Source organism: Zootoca vivipara, chromosome 2 (assembly GCF_963506605.1).
Source record: "Zootoca vivipara chromosome 2, rZooViv1.1, whole genome shotgun sequence".
In the NCBI taxonomy this organism is placed as follows: domain Eukaryota; kingdom Metazoa; phylum Chordata; class Lepidosauria; order Squamata; family Lacertidae; genus Zootoca; species Zootoca vivipara.
In genome coordinates, this window is record NC_083277.1 from 85,423,425 (window position 1) to 85,444,073 (window position 20,649).

Sequence of the window (20,649 nt, forward strand, 5' to 3'; positions counted from 1 at the left end):
AGTCAGGGAGTCTCTCCTAGCCCTCCCCGGAGGGATTGAAGCTGGGACCTTCTGCTTGGAAAGCAAATATTCTACCAAAAAAATAATAATAAATCCTTCCAGTAGCATCTTAGAGACCAACTAAGTTTGTCATTGGTATGAGCTTTCGTGTGCATGCACACTTCTTAATACCAATGACAAACTTAGTTGGTCTCTAAGGTGCTACAGGAAGGAATTTTTAAATTTTGTTTCAACTACGCCAGACCAACATGGCTACCTACCTGTAACTAGATATTCTACCAGTGAGCTTCATCCCATCCCCTAGATTTGAAGTGTGAAAGTTCTCCAGTTTGACCAATTGGCGATGGAATGAGGCATCTCAAGAGGAAGGCTTGCAGAGTTCAAGGCAGGAAGCAGAGGGTTGTAGAAACCTCCCCTAGAAATTTTAAAGAGGACACTGGATGTCCTGCTAGGGATGGTTCAGGAATCCATTATTTCTGGGACTCTCTGGGCTGCTTAATATGTGTCTTTTCCCTTATAGGGATGGAGGAAGTATGCATGCCTATATCTGTGCACACCATCCTATGTGAAGACCATGCAAGCACCTATTTTCCCAGAAGGTGTAGCTGACAGCAAAACAGACATGTGTGCATTCACACATGGTAGTGTCTCCTCTGCATATACTCCTTACACCCATTTTCACACACCGTTTGAAGCAGCATTTAGTTAGCCACCCGTCTTTGCGCTGATCAGAATGAAGAATGAAGAGCTGATGATCGCTGTGAGTGAGATTACTGCTGGGCGGTAATTTAAGAATAAACTTAAACCAATTGCTGGCATTCTGCACATGGAAGCGGCCACAGAGATGATATGGTGAAAGGCTCAGTGCCCCACAGTTGCTAGGTAACTTCATGGCGGTTTCGATGTAACCTGCTAATCAGAGAAGGAATGAAGCAGAGCAACATCCACATTACTGAGAGGCCGGGGTTGTGTGCGAGAGAGAGATGGGGGGGGGAGTGTTATATTAGTCCTGCTGATTCTTCTTGCTTTTAAATTATCAGAAGGGCTCAGGCCTTCCATATTGTTTGGGTCTGCATGTGTGTGCTTGTGTGCATTTGTTTGTGTGTGCTTGGCAACAATATTTTGCTGCCTGAAACCTTCTCTGGTTCACCACCCTGTAGCCAGCCTGCAAACAGTATCCTGACTGGGGGCTCCTGTTTCCCCCCTGCCTGCCCTGTTAAAGGGCAGCAGGCTGAAATCTTTGCCTGTGGTTTGGCCCTCCCATTTGGCAACACGCATGCTGGCTCTCTGCTTGTGATGCCCACCCTGATTGCGTGGGTTGGTTTTGGTTGGCAGGTGGGTGGGTGGATGCCAGCTCTGCCTTTCGGCCCCCAGCAGTTTCCACGTGTGCTTTCAACGTCCATGTCATCTGCAAACGAATCCCTTGTCCCTGCTCCTCAAGCTTGTGACTCTGCTATGAGTTGAATGGATCCAGTTGACCGGGGTATGGGCGGGCAGGGTTTGCCCATGAATGTATTTTGCATTTCGGGGTGGGTGGGGTGGGCAATATGGACAATAGCCCCCAGCCTACATGACCGAGCAGGTGAAGCCACAGCATTCCTTCAGGAGGGTGAGGCCTGTCTTTGTTACATATGGTGTAGAGGTTTGCTGTCCTCTTGAGGTCATCTTCTTTTCTTTTGCTGGAGCTGTGAAGGACAAACAGTTACTGCTATGGGAACAGTGGCTCATGCTCAGGCCCTATGATAGCCACCAATCTGCCTGAGGTAAGCAGGTGTCTGCATGTGGGATCCACACAACTCATATGGAGGGTGTGAGCTTTAAAGCTGGCCCGTAACCAACCAGTGGAGGACTGTTCATATGGGCAAATGGGGCACTGCCCCACCAACCTCTGTCTGCCCTCAACCAGACCTCCACCTGTCTGCTTCCTTACAGCCAGTCCAGGGCGTGACACTGGCTGTAAGCTTTATCTTCCTTAGTCTCAGTGTTGCCCTTCTAGAACTTGGCAGGGAGGAGAGAGGAGACCAAACTAGAATTTGTTGACTCTAGTTGCCATTAGCTCTGGCTCCACCTACTGTTGACCTCCCTGCCTTCTGCCTTGCTAGTTCCAATGAGTGCCAGCCACCATTGTAAGCAAGTAATGTGTATATTGGGTGGCAGCAGCAAATCACATATGACACCAACCCTCCACTCCAAACTACACTCAGTGGGAACAGCTGCCAGCACTAATAAGTATCTGTGTGTGCATATTTGCATTTGCAAACATAAACTTGTCACATTTACACTGGACTTTTATAATATATACTAGTAAAAATATTGGGTCACTCATTAAAAAAAAGTAGATAATTCAGGATCTTTTTGATTAAGAAGCAAGAAATAAAAAAATATACACAGATCATATAAGCAGCTGTTTCCCACACAGGCTAGCTATTTTCCAGTTGCAAACAACTTCTCCTCCTCTTGGGCAAGGTGTGTGAGTGTCCTGGCTGATGGACATTATCCAGACTGCACGGGAACCTCTTCACACAAATGGCTTCCCTTCTGGAGCAGCATCTATGCACAATGGATTCAGCCATGCAAGATAGCAAAACCCAGATCTATGAATGCAAAAGAGCAAACAGTGCAGAATCTTAACACCTAATCTAAATTATGCAAATTTGCATCATTTATACAAGTTACGGACTTCAACTTTTCTTGGTGCAATAGAGATAGAGATAAAGATGGCAGAGATAGAGATATAGCATGGAGGAAGCACAACCCTGTTCCTACATACACACAGCAGTGGAAAGGGATGCTGCTCACTCCCAAGTACCTACTTGTTTTCGGAAGGCAGGTTTTGGAAATCCTGGTCTTCAAAAACTCTGCCATTTCTTTGTCTTCTTCTCGTTCTCTGTGGAAGGAGGAAATTGGTTACTACTCTGTGGATGAGCACTTTATTAAAAAAACATTTTAAAATCTGCCTACACTCCAGTATTGCAATGGTATAAATCTACAGATCAAAAAGGTTGATCATCCCTGGAGACAATGATTTGAGTTTTTGCTGAGTGATGTAGAGTGAGCCCTGCTTCCACCTCCTCACCTTACCTTTGGAAAAGTCCCTTAAAAAACAAACACAATATGTGATGATGAATTTAACAGCACACACATTTACAATTGCTCTGTGTGGAACTGAGGAAGCAACAGAAGCAAAGTCTGCCTGCGTACCCCAACCAAACAGTCTAGTGGATAAAACTGGCTTCAAATACTCGAGGTGACTCCCGGACAGCTACCTTCACTCAGTCTCACCTACTTCACAGTGTTGTTGTGGGGATAAAATGGGATAACCACTGAGTATGCTGACCTGGGCTCCTTGGAGGGAGGCTGGCAAACATATGTGAACAACACTGAGTACATGCCAACACTGAGCTGGAGCCAGGAAATTGGCACATGTACCTGAGCCTTTCAAACTCCACATCATCCACCAGGAAATCTCGAGTCTCCACAAGTTTGTGAATCTGCTGCACTAGCTCCTCCTCCTGCTGCTTGTCTTCTTTAGATTTTTTATTTTCTGCAAGAGAGGGGAAAACCCACAAAGCAATAGGTTAATGACAGAGGAATAACAACAAATGGATTGCATGAGAGATACAGTCTGGGGGTGTCCCCTGCCAGAGACAGGGAGGGCCCTCTCGGTAGTGGCACCCTAGTGATGGGACACTTTCCCCAGAAAGGTTTGCCTGGCACTTACCTCCAGTCCTTTCAATGCCAGGCAAATACCCTTTTGTTTTCCTAAGCATCTTATATACAGTGTTAATGTGTTTCTCATGTTGCTGAATCAAAAGCTCAATCGAGCTACATCAACCTGTAGCTGACCTAGCAAAAAGGAAAGACACATTCTGAAGCTTGTAGAGGTCGAAATGTGACAGTGGATCGGCCTCTCTACTCTTCCTTGACTTTAGACTGCACTGTAATTAACTGATTCATAGAATCATAGAGTAGGAGCTCGTTTCTCCCTATCTTCCCGAGTCCATGCTTCTTCAAAGTCCATGATGCCTTTGGTAGAGGCTATTCTCCAATTGGAGCACTCGCAAGCCAGATCTCACTCACAGGATCATCACCTTGTTGTGGTGAATGGGCTTGCACATTCCTATGTTTCTTGTGAGCGAAGCCGTCAGGAGTCTCATACTCCCAGTAGGGTCACTCAAGGCGATAAGGTCAAAGGGGAGAAGCTAGACAAAGAATGATCCAAGAAGTCCTCAAGGGCAGAAGAGGTGGAAGACAACAATGTTGTTATGTTACAATGGCTGTGAAGGAGGACGAGGGCTACGGCAGATAAGAAACTACTGATCGCCTCGGAATAGACCCTGACTGCGAAGACCGTGCATTGATCAGCATGCACTGATCTCCACACATAGAACAAATTCATGTGCAGGTGTCTTCCAAAAACCCACCCACCCACTTTTCATAGCTGCCAAGTTTTCCCTTTTCTCGTGAGGAAGCCTATTCAGCATAAGGGAAAATCCCTTAAAAAAAGGGATAACTTGGCAGCTATGCACACTTTTAAACAGATAATAGATAAATATAAAGTATGCACCCAACTGTTATCCAGCAACGGATAAGCAGCATTTAAGTAGCCCCTCCAAAAGGACAACTTGGCTTCCTGGTGGAGGTGGAAGTGGTTGAGGGGCGGGAGAAGCAGAGTGGCAGGGCTGAAAGTCTCAGTTCCATGCAGTGGACAAGACCTGGAGGATACAGACCCATGTTGTAGGGCACTGTCGTGCAAACAGAGAGTGAGTTGGTACTGATCAAGTGGCACCATGAAGAAAAGGAGGATGCACCTTGGACTTGAGAAACTTTATTTAAACATTTGGGCTGTGGTTCAGGATACAAGGATTCCAGACGACGACTTTCAGGACCAACTTGCAGCCCTCTGTCTATACATCTCCAACCAAACATAGTGGTGGTTTCCACTATGACCACCTATGGATGGTTGTAAATCTTTGTTCCTCCCCACAGGCTCCTTCATCCTCCCAACTTTGTCTTGAAAGTTCCTCTCAATTTTTTTTTCTAATCTTTATTCCCTTCTTAATGATGGTGCCCCTTAACTGGGACTGGGTGTGGCAGACAATGCTATGGGCAGTACATATTTATAAAACTATTATTATTTGCCCTCTTGATAGTTGTGGCAGAATGGGTTTTATACAGCTTTAGTATGTTTCACCTGTTTTGAGATGCCTGGGTTCTACTCCTGCCTTGCTTGGCATTTAAAAATGCAGATTCCAAAGCTAGCCAAACATCTGTGAGACAAGAAGAATCTTAGGATAACTTTGCATTTACATTCCTTTGCAACATCCTCTCCCAGCTTAGTGGCACTGGAGGCCATAGCTGCCAAGTTCTCCCTTTTTTTAAGGGAAATTCCCTTATGCTGAATAGGCTTCCTCGCAAGAAAAGGGAAAACTTGGCAGCTAAGCTGGAGGCCAAGTGATCCTGTAAATGGCAAACCCCACTGGTGAATAGGGGAATCCAAAACCCTCCAGATGTTATTGGACTCCAGGTCCCATCGGCCCCATCCAACATGGCCAATGGACAGGGGTGATGGGAGTTGTATTTGAGCAATATCTGGAGGTCACAAGCTCCTCATACCCCAATATATGGAGATGGCACCAAGAGAGCTCTATGGAAAAACAAGGTGCTAAGAAAACTCACTCCCTGGGAGAGTTGCCATGGGTTTGGGCCTTACCTGGCACTGCAATCAGCTTCTTCAACTCCTTTTTCAATCTGGTGATTTCCTTACAAAGCTGGATGTCATCCATCCTGAAAATACAAGGGAAGGAGCCTCAATCCTTTGTCCACAAGAGACCACAGAGACAAGTCACTTGAGCATCCCTTGTTGCAAATCCTAATCATTTACCTTTCAACATGCTGCTGGGAAGAACTCCAAGCTGGTTGGACACTTCAGGCTGAAACCAGTCGCTTGGGGCCTTTGATACCACCTTGCAACAGATTATATGTGGGATATTTCTTGTTTATCGTTTCCCACTTTCTAGCACAGGCATCCCCAAACTTCGGCCCTCCAGATGTTTTGGACTACAATTCCAATCTTCCCCGCCCAGTGGTCCTGTTAGCTAGGGATCATGGGAGTTATAGGCCAAAACATCTGGAGGGCCGGAGTTTGGGGGTGCCTGTTCTAGTACATCACCTGCATTTTACACTTTAAAACTCTCTAGCCGCTCCACAACCTTTCTTCCAAATTAATAAATTACTACATGAGGCAGGTAAGTGAAGCAGCATGTGCTTCTACATGTAGAATGCAACAAGGGATCATTTAAGGAGCTGTAGAAAACAATCCATCTCGGAAGGAGCGTTTACACTAGGGGTGTGCACATTTGCTTCAGACAAACATTGAATCCCGAGCCAAATCAGAAAGATTTGAAGAAAACTGGCGCTCTTCTAAAGTGGGTGTCCCAAGTCCGCAATGCAATGTCACAGACTGAATCAGGCTCCTTCCAAAACCTCTGAAATTGCCTTGGATATTTGGACATCCCACGACACCCCTGGACACCTCCAGATTTGTCAGTATCATTACATCGCATACCTGAACTTGTGTTCACACATTTAAAGCAGATTAAAGCACTTCTTCACCCTCATGACAATGAAGCATGACCAGAAAATTGCACTAGAATGTGTGGAATAATGACCAAATATTGTGCAGATGAACAGCTTGTATGGGTTTCCCCTTTCTTCTGAATAGGCATTTGTAGTGATTGGGCTTATAGTAGACTACAGTAATGAGATCAAGCTCCAACATTGTAGCAAGGTATCATGAACCAATGGCAGGGACCAAGTGGTGGCACTAGAGGGAGAGATATTCCCAGGTACACAGAACCTATTGCAAAAAAATCAAGGGCCGCCTGCTATGAGAGCTTTGAACAAAGGTGATCCAGTCTACAATCTTCTCTCAGCCATGAAACTGCCTTAGATGCCCTTCAGGCAAGTCACTGCCTTTCATCCTAATCTATCTTCATGAATAAGAGGAGAAATCTGTACACTGAGGAGTGCAACAGAAATGATAAACTATAGATCTGCATCCCAGCAAATGGATTTGAATCAATGTTGCTCGTCTAATGACTCAGTCACAAACTGAATAATTCCAGAGGATACTGTTCTCTAAATAGGCAACCCTATAATTTATCTTGGTCACAGGAGAAACCCTATGAGAATACAGCTAAATGTGTTGATGCCCATTCAAATCCAAGAAATAATTTTATACAGAAGACATTATTCAGGTTTCCTCCCCACATGGGAGCTGTTTCTTCTCTCCATTCTCCTTCAAACACACACATACAGGAATCATGACTTGGAGAGGACTGAGACGGAGGAGGGAAATCAAAGATCAAGAATTAGGTGGCAGTGAGATACGAATTCATCTTTCTGCGGACAACTTGGTGATAGTCAGAAAAAACTGCACCTGTGGTTGGCAAATTATCTGTAGCCTTGGGTGCCAAAGCATTCTTAGAATCATTAAGGGTTAGAAATCGAATTCCTAGCTAGATTTGACTTGGGGCTGCTGGGAGCAAAAGTTATCTATGCTTGCTAGCTTGCAGTGATGCTCAATACTATCTATGGCTAGCAAACCTTGGGAAATGGAGAAGATTCAATGGCTGTGTATTGGAGCGCATGGTGCTGACCTTTAAAGCCCTAAATGGTCTCAGCCCTGGAGGAGTATTTCCACCTCCATGCTCAGCTTGGACACTGAGGTCCTCCTCCAAGGGCCTTCTGGTGGTTTCCTCACTGTGAGAAGTGAAGTTACAGGGAACCAGGCAGAAGGCCTTCTCGGTAGTGGCACCCACCCTGTGGTATACCCTCCTGTCAGATGTCAAAGAAATAAACAATTATCTGACTTTTAGAAGACATCTGAAGGCAGCCCTGTATAGGGAAGTTTTTAATGTTTAGTGTTTTATTATGCTTTTATATTTTTTGAAAGCCACCTAGAGTAGCTGGGGCAACTCAGTCAGATGGGCGAAATATAACAATAACAACAACAACAACAACAACACAAGGGAAAGTCCCAGAAACAGTATAGCAGCAACTCCTATAGGTAGTCCTAGTATGTCATGTCAGCTATGTCTCATTGATCTAGTTCCCCTTAGTCCAGGGCATGGTCTGGGGGCACATGATGCAGCCATCATGCTGCTGCTAAGCAGGTCTGGGTCTGATCATTTTCTGGATGGGAGATCTTCTGGGGACCACTTTGAGTGTGTCATCTTGAGATGCTTGAAAGAAGAAAGGTGGGATATGATTGTACTGAAATAAACAAATGTATAATAAACTTTGCTCTGCAGTATGTCGTATTGTGGGTGCTCCAATATGAGCAGATAGAATTATATTATGTCTGCAGTGACTCAAAGAGCCATGCACAGTAAAGCAGAAATTAGGAGCTATTCAACTGCATTGCAAGCAGATAGATACAATTTAAGAACTGGGATTCATAATATATATATATATATATATATATATATATATATATATATATATATATAATTAATAAGTATATATATAAATATATATATAGTATTTTACTCCCATTTGATGCCTTATTTTTAAATTGAATGTGAATTATTAAGTAATTCTGTAATGATTTATTGAGACCCCTTGGCTAAAACAAATACATTTTATCTGACAACAAAAGAAAGCTGGCTAAAATTAATGAAATTTTATTATCTAATTGTCTTTACAGTGCCACAATAGAAATTGTTATATTATCCATCAACGAATTTGGGTTGGCTACCTTTTGTGTATGTCTGTGTAATTTTACTTCCTATACTCTGCTATAGCACATCCCTGCAGCAAAAGAATTATGTGCATAATATACATGGGTTACATTCATCAGAACAGTGCATCTAATTGCATTACATTATGTAACCATCCTGGCAATCTCTTTTTTCTTGAGTTTTCCATTTTTCACAGAGGTCTTTTGATGTGCTAATTAACCCACACAGCCTTGCTTAGCCTGTCTTTAATAAGTGAAAAGAAAAATGGTCCTAAATGATGAGTGAAGGCCCCACCTAGGTACAATTTAATTCTTAAACCCTTTGTAGCAGCTACTCTCATTATAACAGTTCCCCCTTCCCTACAGACATGAGGGCTAGGGGCATACTTCTGTATAGCAGGAATTCTCCAGGAGCACCAGATTCCACATTATGATCCATATTCTTTTAAGAATGACAGAATGCAGGTATGGCCAACTGACAACCTGTGGTCTAGGTCCAACCTCCAATACAATTTCCCCTAACCCCGGAAGCACCGACCAATTTGAAACCTACAATTTCACATGTAAAGAAATCGGGGTGGGGTAGGGGGTGGGATTAGGGAGAGTTGATAAGGTCACAATTCTATGCATGCTTTCTGGGAAGTAAGCCCCACTGAATGTAGTGGGGCTTGCTTCTGAGTAAACATGCATCAGAATGCACAGTAGATTTTAAGCAACACACATTTCCACATTTTGTTATATCTCTCTTTTAGACCTGAGAATACAGGATAGTCCTCCTTGGCTTAATGCATCCATCTAGAGTTCCTGCTCCCTTGCAGTTGACATCATCACTGCCATGGATGGCTCAGAGTTTAACTAAAAGGCTGGCTATTCTGAAAGTATTGAGAAGTCAGTGAAGAGTGCCTTCAACCTGCTGTACGAATTTCTGGGAATACGCTTGCAAAGCAAACTTATGTTAAGCTAACAAATGTCTATCATCCTATATCGTGGATCTTTCCCTGCTGCAAATTCCATGGTGATTGCATTCAGGTTTTAAAATCTGCTCCAGAAAACCAATTCCACAGTTGTTACTTCCTAAAAGCTGAGCTTTTATCATAGACTAGAAGGCCCTTGGAGTCCCTTCTAACTCTACAATTCGAAGATTCTAATGAGCGAGAAAATGGAAAGTTAAAAAGCAAACAGACATGAAAGGCCAGAAATGAACAGGCCATTCCTCCACCTTTTACTTAAAGAGCCCCACTAAAGCAGGCCAGTGTCCCATCTAGTCCAGTAGCCTGTTCTCATAGGCCAGATCCCTGTGAGAGGCCTGCAAGCAGGATCTTGGCGCAACAGTACTCTTCCCCTTGTGTAGTTTCCAGCACCTGGTATTCAAAAGTATACTACCTCTGCCTGTGGAGGCAGAGCATAGCCATTTTGGCTAGAGCTAGAGATAGCCTTATCCTCAGTGAATTTGGTGGATCATCTCTTAACACTGTCCCAGAGTTGGTAGTCATCCCTACATCCTATGGGAGTGAATTTCATAGTTTAATAATACACTGTGAGAAGAAGTGCTGTCTTTTGTCTATTATGACTCTTCCAATGTTTAGCTTTATCAGATGCACCTGTGTTCTAGTATAATGAGAGAGGGAGTAGAGCTTTTCCACTTTCTTCATGCCAAGCTGCCTGCAGAACTCAGCAGGGCATTGGATAACCACCGACACAACCCAAAGAATTGCTCTTTCAAAGCACAGCAACTGCTACTCCTCTTCTACCACATGAGGAAAATATATTTTGCTGCTGTCAGAACTTTTGTTTTTGCATACGTAATAAACTAATAGAGGCATATGGTTTATTATTTTAGGGGGGGCTGGGGTTTCTTACACTAAGCAGACAGAGGGAGCTATCCATGGTTCTGTCTTCTGACAGCCCTTAGAACAGGCATATCCAAAGTCTGTTTTGGGGGCCTAATCCAGCCTCTGTGGCAGTTTATTTATTGGGGCCAAATCCTTAAAAAGGCTCAAGTTGAATTGTAAAAAAGAAAAAGAAAAGAAAAGCTCAACAACTCTGGGGTAAAATCTTGACAACTTCAATCCTAAAAAACTCCTGACAACTTTGGTTGGCCCCCACGCATGTTCATTTCATAAAATCTGGCCCTCTTTGAAAAAAAATTGGGCACCCCTGCCTTTGAAGAACTGGGCATGGAATCTGATTATAGCTCTTTCAGGCACTGCAGCTCACCATTGAAAAACTATAAGGCCCTGTTCACACTTAAATTAGGTTTTGTATTACCTACCATCTGTAGTTTGAAAGTAAAACCTAAATTGGCAAGATTGGGCACCATTTAAAAATACACTCTGCTGCATAAACTGCTCTCAAAAGCAATGCTTTCTGGGGGGGGGAGGCCTTTTTAGCAGCACTTGAAGAAATATTCTTAACTTAAACCAATTTCCTTGCTAACTAAAAGACTATTTCACATATTGCCTAATCAGTCAGCTAGCTACCTCTTAAGCTGCTGTAGTGGAAGCAGCAAGTCTAATTAGCTTCTGTACCCCCAGCCAGCAATCTGGCAGCCGCATTCTGGGTTAGTTGTAGTTTCCAAGTCACCTTCACAGGCTTATGATGTCCTTTTTGCTATTCACTTGTTTCTGCCTTTTGCCAGTCATATCAAACTAAAGTGTCAGAAACATTTGTGCTTCTGTTTCACAGAAAACAGATCTGGCAGGATGAGAAGGCACCCTAGCTCAGTGGTAGAACATCTGCTTTGCGTGCAGAAGGTTTGCAGGTGTAGCCACTGGAATTTCCAAGTAAGGTTGAGAATATCCCCTGTCTAAAATTCAAGAGAGCCACTGTTAGACAGTGCAGACAATATGGGTGTCACTCAGTATAGGGCATGGCTGTTACCTCTGCAAGATATGCTACCTCTTGAGCAACTAGCCAGGGGACATAGCCACCTGAGAAAGGAGAGTTTAGTCCCACAACACTGCCGCTCAGTTATACTGTTCCAAGAGTCCTGCTTCTTGCAGATGAATATGAATAAAAAGAGCTTTTGGCCTTGGGCAAAGCTCACACTGAAGGAGACAAGGATCTATTGATGTATTGTATGTTCCCCCCCCCCCTTAAGTAGGAGGACAAGGCTAGATCACTTTGAAGGGGATGCTTGGGCTAGAAGAGAGAATTGCATGGAGGTCATATCAAGAGTCATCACTGTGGGTGGCTGCGTGGGAGAATTCATTAGATAATCAGCAGTACTTGGGAGAAAAAGGCAATTAGCAGCTAGCAAGTCTGCATCACAGCAGCAGCAGCAGCAGCAACAACATTTGGTGAAGACTTTGGGCTAAGTCTATAACAACTCCGAAGTGGGCAGAGAGAAGCCCTTATATTTGTTTGGAAGGGAGTACCAAAACTGTCATTGATGGGTTTTCTACCACCTTCTCTGTTCAGGTTAAGCCTTTCCCAACCCTAATGGCCTTCCAGATGTCTTGGACTACAACTCTCATCATCCCATGCTGCTGCACTTCTCTCCCCCCCCCCCCCCCCGCTTTCAGCTAATGGGGAGAACTTTCCTTTTTCTACGTTAATTCACAGTTTAACTACCATGCTTGATTATGGCAATGCACACTAAATAGAGCTGCCCTTGAAGATGCTGCAGAAGTTTCAGCCTAAGTGCAGTCCTTCTGACAGGTGTTGGAAGGCGCAATCATTTCCAACCTGCTCTTTGTCAGGCCAGTTGCAAGGATTATCAAATCACTTCTTGGTCCTGTTCAAGCTACACTTTAAAGGTTAAAGCCATTGACTTCGTGTAAGAACATCATGCTCCAAAGACCATCTCTGGAGCCCACTTGCCTGTTGTGGTCCTGCCAGACAGCTGCACTGTGTGCTGTTTTTACAGTAAGCTAGTACAGTAAGCCACCTTTTTGCTCTCTTTTCATAGTGACTGCAAGACCGGCTTCTTTTGGTTCACTTCTGGTTGGTGTTCTTCTATGCCTGGCTAGCTGAGATAGTTGTATTTTATTGTTGTTGCTGCTGTTGCTGTTTTCATCTACATTATATACTTTTCATCTCTATGGAAGACTGGTGTATATATATAAATAGGACTTCTAGGGCAACCTGGTGCCCTGCAGATGATTCTGGACTACAGCACCACCATCCCTGACCATTGGCCATGCCAGCTGGGGCTGATGGAAGCTGTCGTCCAGGCATCCCCAAACTTCGGCCCTCCAGATGTTTTGGACTACAATTCCCATCTTCCCCGACCACTGGTCCTGTTAGCCAGGGATCATGGGACTTGTAGGCCAAAACATCTGGAGGGCCACAGTTTGGGGATGCCTGCTGTAGTCCAACAATGTATAGAAGGTCACAGGGCCCTATGACTGGTTTAAGGGGTAAGCCAATATAGGTGTGGACAGCTGAAAATAAATCTGGATCTAGGGAAAGGCTTCTGTCTGAACCTTGCAAATTCCTGTCCCTGTTGATATCTTTCAGGGGCAAAAATTAGCCCTGCTCTGTGGAACCCACAGTCTATGCAGAGCATGTCCTTGGCAAACCTGCCTCGTGGATATTGACACCTGCAGCTTGGCTGCTTCTTCCACCGAGTGATTCAGAGATTGGAGAAAACAAACAAAGGCTGCTCTGGCATGGAAATCAGAGCTACAGAAATTTCTCCCTCTTTCCGCTGCCTTGAAAAAGTCAGCTTGCACTGCTGACTCAAGAAGGGAAAGGCCATACTGTAACACGGCAAATGGGAGGGCTTTCCACCCCTAGGAGAGAGGCACAGCGTTGACATCACAGTCAGGATTAGGCTAATGTTGATGAATGATGACTCACCTCTGACTTCGGTTTTAGATCTCTCTCTATGTTTATATAGGCCACAGAAGCCTGGCAGTGCTATTCCTTGAAAGCCCAGGGCTGCCAAACCTGCAATGCAGACATATTTGGGGGTGCTTCTTCTCTAACAGCCCCTGTTTGGGGTTCATTGCTGCACCAAGAATATGTTTTCTATTGGACAGGAACCAGAAGAAGTGGTAGAGTATCTGCTTTGCATACAGGAGGTCCTCAGTTCAATCCCCAGCATCTCCAAGTCAAACCAGAAAAGACCTTTGCCTGAAACTCTGGATAGCCACTGCCAGTCGCTGAGCAAAAGGGACCAATGATCTGGCTCAGGCAGTTTCCTGTGATCCAGAATAATGCTGCATAAAGGACAATGGATGCATCCCTGGGGTCCTTATGGCACTTCCCTTTGGCTGAGTCTGAAATATATGCCAGGGTGCATCATGTAAAAATGTGATGCATTTTGTCAAGGGGGTTTCTTAGGAGGATGCACAGTTCCATTAAAGCAGACATGTCCTCCAGGCATTGCCAGACCACACCTCCCACCCTTTCCTGACAATTGAGCATGCTGGGTGGGGCTGATGGGAACTGGAGTCCCACAACATCTGGAGGGCCACAAGTTAGCCAACCCTGCGTTCAAGGTACATCCAAAGATGTACCGAGGGATGCATAGGTTCCTAACAGCAGCCCAGCCTTTGATGAGGACCAGTCCCTATGGCATTGGGATGAGTACAGCTGGATTGCAGAAGCTTTGCTTAGCTGAGTCATTCTTAGCTGCAGAAGGGCTGGCACAGATTAGACTAGCTATAGTCAGTCTCTGCAGTACCAGATGCTGGAAGTCATCAAAGGGAAGAGGAGTTTCTTTTTGCATTTTCTAAATAGTGTGATGCCACATCTCATTCTCATTGACATGGCAGGGGCAGGGGCTGTGGTAGGCTCAGGACTGAGAAGAAAAATTGTACCATAAGATGTGTCACCGGTTGCTAGCTTGGATGGCTTTTCAAAGGATTAGGCACTTATTGTTTATTTTCCTTACAACAGCATCCTGCCTTTCTTCCACAATGGAACCCAAGGCAGCGGACATGAGGTTCCCAGGCTCCCTCCTGTCCAGGCACTTATCAGACCTTCAAGGTGGTGGCCCCTTGAGCCTTTGGACCATATACAGTGTTAATGACTATTGGCTGTGACAGTAAAACCAAACTTCTATGTTCAGGAACAGTGTGCTACACCCTTTACCTCCCAACCCAATTCAGCAGAGAGAGAGAGATATATGGGGGGGGGGAGAGATGACTATACTGTGCTGGCTGGAGCTGATGAAAGTTGCAGTCCAACGATGTCTGAATAAACACAATTAAAAAATTCCTTCCAATAGCACCTTAGAGACCAACTAAGTTTGTCATTGGTATGAGCTTTCGTGTGCAAGCACACTTCTTCAGATACCAAGTTCCCCAATCTTGATGCATCTATGAATGGTCAGGAGGAGCTCCTGAATTTTTAACCCAGAGCTCTCTCCTGACCTGGTTTTGCCTCAGTGAGATAACAGTGTCCTGTGATACCAGAATGATTAGTCCAGGAAATGTTCTCACGGTCAGGCAGTAGTCCCTTTCCATTGATTCAAAGGTGGAGAAATTGGGAGGCGGTTGCTGTACAGATTCTGTGTACAGCATGTGCAAGTGTCCAACTTCTGCACATGTAGGCTTGGTGAAGAGGTTTAGGTGAAGAGGCTGGAGGCAGCCCACCTCATATTTTCACTATCCACCGAACTTAGTTGGCAGCATTGGGCTAATAACACATCCTCTACAGCAGCTCTTTTCAAAACACCCACACTCCTAAGAGCCGCTTCCCAATCAGCTGTCTGCTGAGAAACCCTTGAACGCTTCAAGGGTTCATGTTCCATGATCCATGATCAAGAGGGCCAGCCTGGCTATTTGACCTTTCCTGAAGTTGGCATATGCAGCCTTGGAAAACATGGGATCCCGCCCACCCAGGCAGGTTGAAAGAGAGGCCTGATGCTCTTGCGGACTCTTCTCACTGAGTTAAGTCTACATCCTTTCAAAGAGAGCATCATCAGACTCCAGGGCCATTAGAAAACGAGAGAGACTGAATTGAGAGAGCTCAAAGCAGGGAGAGGGAAACTGAGCAGATCTAGACAGAGAGAGATGAAGAGGAGCACCCAGGAACAGCTGCCTCTTGCCTCCTTATAGGTAGTAGAAAGGATCCTGCCTATGGAGACTTTGCACCTTGCTGAGCGCCCTCCCATGGGCATCCTGCTCTCCTGGTTTCCCCAACTCACATGTATCTGAGCTCCGACTCCCTCCGCACCAGAACTTCCCGGATCCTCTCAATTTTGAAGAGCTCCCCTTCGATGTCATCAATGGTCGTTGTGGAGTCGGCCATGGACACTATCTCATCCTCTGAGGGTAAAAGGGAAAAGGAACTCAGTTAGCCAATGGGATGGGGATGGACAGGAAAGCAAGCAATGCCATCAGTGATTGGACTGGAATCGCTTCCAATTTATGACCACATGGCTGAGAGGTTCTGATTTCTGCCAGGCTGCCGTATATGGCCTATGTGGGACCTGTGCCCCTCCCCAACACTGTTGGACTCCAACTCCCATCAGCCTCAGCCAGTATAGCCTAGGATGGGAGTTGTGGTCCAACAACCTCTGGAGAGCCACAGTTCAGTCTCATATAATTGCCTTCAATAGGATCTAAGAGCAGCTGATAAAATGGCATGGAAAATATCACTGAGGAAATGGAGGGGGGACTGCAGAGAATTAGTTCCATAGATGGCAGCTGCTCCTCAGCTCCTTCTTCCAAACTCCCCTGAGGCAGACATATTCCTTTCACAGCAGTGCCTGGAGGGCTCATTTCTCTCTTTAAACCTCTAGAGAAGCACATTTCCCCTCCTATCTTCTTGACATAGTTGTCAAGAGTCTGGCAGCAATTTCAGAGCCTGCACTCTTACACTAAGATTACAGGGAATGTGCTCATCTTAGCTTTTTTTTATAATCCCTTGTGGAATCTCTGAAACAAAACCAGCATTGCTGGAGACTGAAATATCTGTGCATGCCTTTTCCTTTCAGCGTAGGGGGAATGGCACTGTGCTATTATTATTATTGTGTCAAAGGACCAAAGAACAAAAGCTTCTGCTCTAGAGAAGACCCACCAGCAAGTAGCAGTTAGGACTGGCCTGCCATTTTGACTATGGAAGGAGAGACGTTCTCTTGGTGGAAAAGTTGCTACATCAAGCAAAGAACTCAAGCAAAGACTTTGGGGGGGGCACATGTCCTTCAATAGGCACAAGTGGGCAGGATGAACAACAGTTAAGTGGCTCCTGTTATCCTGCATGTCACAGGCACCGTCCAGTAGGTGCTCATGACATTCAAACAACTGCTCCCCAAATAAGAACCGACTCAGCAGTTGTGATACTGGGAATGAGGGATGAAAAATAGTTATGCACTACAGCAGCAAACTGTGGCTCTCCAGATATTTTGGCCTACAACTCCCATGATCCCTAGCTAACAGGACCAGTGGTCGGGGAAGATGGGAATTGTAGTCCAAAACATCTGGAGCACCAAAGTTTGGGGATGCCTGCACTACAGTAACAAAATATTGCTGTGTACAGTTTTGGGTAAAATAATACATTGCTGCAGCAAACATGCAACTCCTGCGTACATTTCTTGCAGACACAGAAATGGTCTGCAAAAGTCCTAGGAACCTTCATTGTTTCAAAGTTGTGAGTTTTTTCTTGATTTTCTTGTTTTACCTTCTTTGAGCTTTTTTTTTTTTTTACAATCAACCATAAGAGGAGTTGTTAACCATCATAAAGCCCAGCTCTTTGCATAATGTCAGGCTCGGAATTCATCCTGATTGGATTAGGGCACTTCCTGCATTTGAAGTGCATTTGATCTCAAATACATAATGAATCTTTACCACCCCTACTGAGCCAAGGGCAGCCTTGAAGCACATTCTCTTCCCACCCTCATAGATGTTAGGAAGTAGCCTCATTTCAAAGTTGAATAGTTGTTCTCGTTGTTGTTAAATTTCTTTACCATCCTTCACCCGAGGATCACAGGGCAGTTTACAATATGAAAAAAGTTTCTAATGCTGAGTCTTGTACCCTCTGCTCTGAGGAAGGACTGTGGACCTGATTTGCATGTGGAAGGTCCAGGTTGCATCTCGGTCATCTCCAAGCAGGTCTGGGAAAGGCCCCTATCAGAAAACCTGGAAAACCACTGCCAGTCAGTGTTGGCAATACTGTACTGAGCTAAAGATGGACCAATGGTCTGATGTGGTTTAAGGCAGCTTCCTGTACTTCTGTCCTTTCCCCCCACCATGTGCCAGTAGTGCTATGGATATTCTTACAAACCACCCTGGAATGGGTTTGGATGAAGGGAGATAAACGTTTAAAATAAAATGGGGGGGGGAACGCATCTACCTCAATGAATGGAGCATCTACCTGCAGCGAAAGTCTCCTGCAAAATTGCTCCTCCCTCACACACACAAATAGGCACAATTAGTTGGCATGCGATCAAGTCTGAACCCCAACATCATCTCTCATGCTCTGTATTTTGCACTAACTGGACCAGTCAGTCCTGAAGAACAGGATTCCTTTGGGTGGAGGGGACAGACACAGCTACATTATCTTTATACAAAGTGTATAAAGGCCATTGGTGCATCTCACCCCGTCTCCAGCTTCCTTGGCACACACTAGCAAAGCCAAGGGATGAGATCAATACTTCATTACTGGAGCCAAATGACCTCCCAAGACTGGCCTGTGCCAGTGAGTCAAGTCAGAGGAAAGAGCCAGCCTCTGGCCTCTGCCCCTCTTTCCTTGCCTCCCCTAATGCCCTCTTGCGTGTCTGCCTCCCAAAGGCTTGCACAGCTGTTTGTTGCAGCAGCCTAGGCTACAAGCTCCCCAGGCAAATGGTGTCTCTGGGGCTGGCCAGGGGGTGTTTCCAAGCCACCTGTGAGGCAGTGGGAGGAGGCACCTCTCTTCAGGGTGGGGGGGCAGCTCAGAGACCGGGGTGGCAGCTGTGGTTGCCCAGAGCACTCCCAAGGAGGGGGGAGAGGAGAGGAGGCTGAGGGAACACTCCACAAGGGAGGGTGTGAAAAAAAAGGGTGAGGGGCTGCCAGCTCTGCAGGCAAGGGGTGACATAACTGGGCTTCTGAGCCCCACAGGGGTGCCACAGAAAGAATGTAGTTGGGTCAAGGCAGCCGTGGAATCAAAAAGGTTGAAAACCTATGAGCTAAAAAATGCTGTGATCATTACCTGGGAAGAGAGAATGAATGAAGAAGATGGAAGTTTAAAACATCTGCCTCCCGTAACTTTGGAGGAAGCAGATGCTGGCTAGGAGCCATCTCCAGAAAATCTGTTGATGGTGGCCCCTAAACCGACTGACCAATTACAGTCCAAGCATTTTAGGCTGAGTCCCACAAGATGCTAAGAACTACATCAGGTCCTACGGAAACTTAACACAGATGAAAGACCCCTCACTTGTGTATGAGACACACATACACACACAAAATGCACCCCCTCTCCCATTGCACTACTAGTCCATCCTAAAAGCTATAGCAGAAAATCTCATAGTTTATGCTAAGAGAACTCACAAACAAAATGCTATATTCTCGTCCAGAACTGAGCTATTAACTTCACCTGCTGTGGTGGGAGTGATTAAACCACTGGCTGCCAACCCCATGCTGTCTCTAGCCTCCAGTGGGAGTAGCTCTTGGTTGAAGCCAGCTGAAGGCTTTGGGGATTGAGAGAAGGCACAGCCTCCACACGATGTATGTACTCTCAGCTTGTGTGGGAAGTACCATAGGAGCCCAAGCTGGCATGCTGCTTCCAGACCTTGGGGCACAACATGAGCCGAGCCACCTTGCGTAATTTGCCTCATCTGCCTGGGGAATTGAATTGGTTTTCCACTTGGTGACCCACCTAACTCAGCCAAGTGCCCAGACCCACTGTTTCAAGCAACAGGGTCTTCTTTGCCATGCAACCCAGCTGAAACAGGCAGACTTGGTTTGGGCAGCAGGTCAAAGGTGCTATTCTCTTGACGCCAATATGTTTCTGTGTATCTCATATACACACATAGTAAACACCCACCCACCAACAGCGGATGAAGGGGAAGGAACTGTAACATCCTTGTCCTGCATGCTGCTTTAGCCACTAGTCTACACTGTACCGAGGATCAGATAGAGGCATTTGAACTTGTAAGGTGTGGCTGCTTCTCTAAGCAACAGAAGGAGATAGCTGAATTCTTGAATGGGAAGTTTTGGCATTAACTCCTTCCTGCCTGTCGCTTGCCCGGTTATGCCCATTCACAAAAATAGGGAGCTGACATAGATAGTATATAGCTGAGTAGAGGAGGAGTAAATCCTTACCTGGTGCCTTCACGGGGTATTGCTAAAAGCCATCAATTAGCATCAATGCCCCTCAGCTTCACCCATGGGGAAGTGGCCTTTCCTGGAAACCCCAAATCATGTGCATTTCTTGTTTTGGCCAGTTCTGTAATGCCCACACATGCACTGAACCATCCCCCAAGCTACTAGAGTGCGGCCAGCAGTCAAACTCCATCCACGCCAGAGGCTCTTTTTGTGAATGAACAGAGACTAGAGTGTCTGGTCCTCAGCCAGGTTTCCCTACTCATGTTTTCCCCGCTGCCTGCCACTACTCAATGCAAGCTTGATGCATTTCCACTGCCAGTCAGACAGACAGGTGGGGTCTCATATATATATAAATAACAAGAATAACATCACCAGGAGTGGGTTTTTTGGGGGGGGATTTGAATGAGACGCCCATCTCCATCTCCACTGCTGCAAAACTTTCAAGGAAGACAGAAAATAGCAGACACCCATCAGGCACCCAATGTTATACTCGCACATGCACACACACATCATGCAGATCTGCAAGGATTTAAGCCCCACTTCAGGAGGTGCAGTGAGTAACAGGGAGGGAGTTGGTACTTCGCTGCTGTGCCCCAGGTGTGCAAACTAATCTCACCTTTGCCTGCATCTGCTGCTCTCCACTTGGTTGACTCCAGGGATCCGTACTGGGTGGATGCCTTGGTTTCTTTCTCCATCCTTGCCTCTCGCTTG

At 45.6% G+C, this 20,649-nt stretch overlaps 1 protein-coding gene across 1 annotated transcript; it reads right to left on the reverse strand.

Moving 5' to 3' along the window:
- Nucleotides 1–1,566: 1,566 nt before the first annotated feature.
- LOC118079931 (bMERB domain-containing protein 1-like) lies at nucleotides 1,567–20,633 on the reverse strand. Its single transcript, XM_035104701.2, has 6 exons — nucleotides 20,555–20,633; nucleotides 15,843–15,963; nucleotides 5,714–5,787; nucleotides 3,430–3,544; nucleotides 2,814–2,887; nucleotides 1,567–1,685 (listed from the first exon to the last, which is right to left on the reverse strand). Exons 1-6 carry the CDS (start codon nucleotides 20,631–20,633, stop codon nucleotides 1,567–1,569), a joined length of 582 nt encoding a protein of 193 aa, XP_034960592.2.
- Nucleotides 20,634–20,649: the final 16 nt, after the last annotated feature.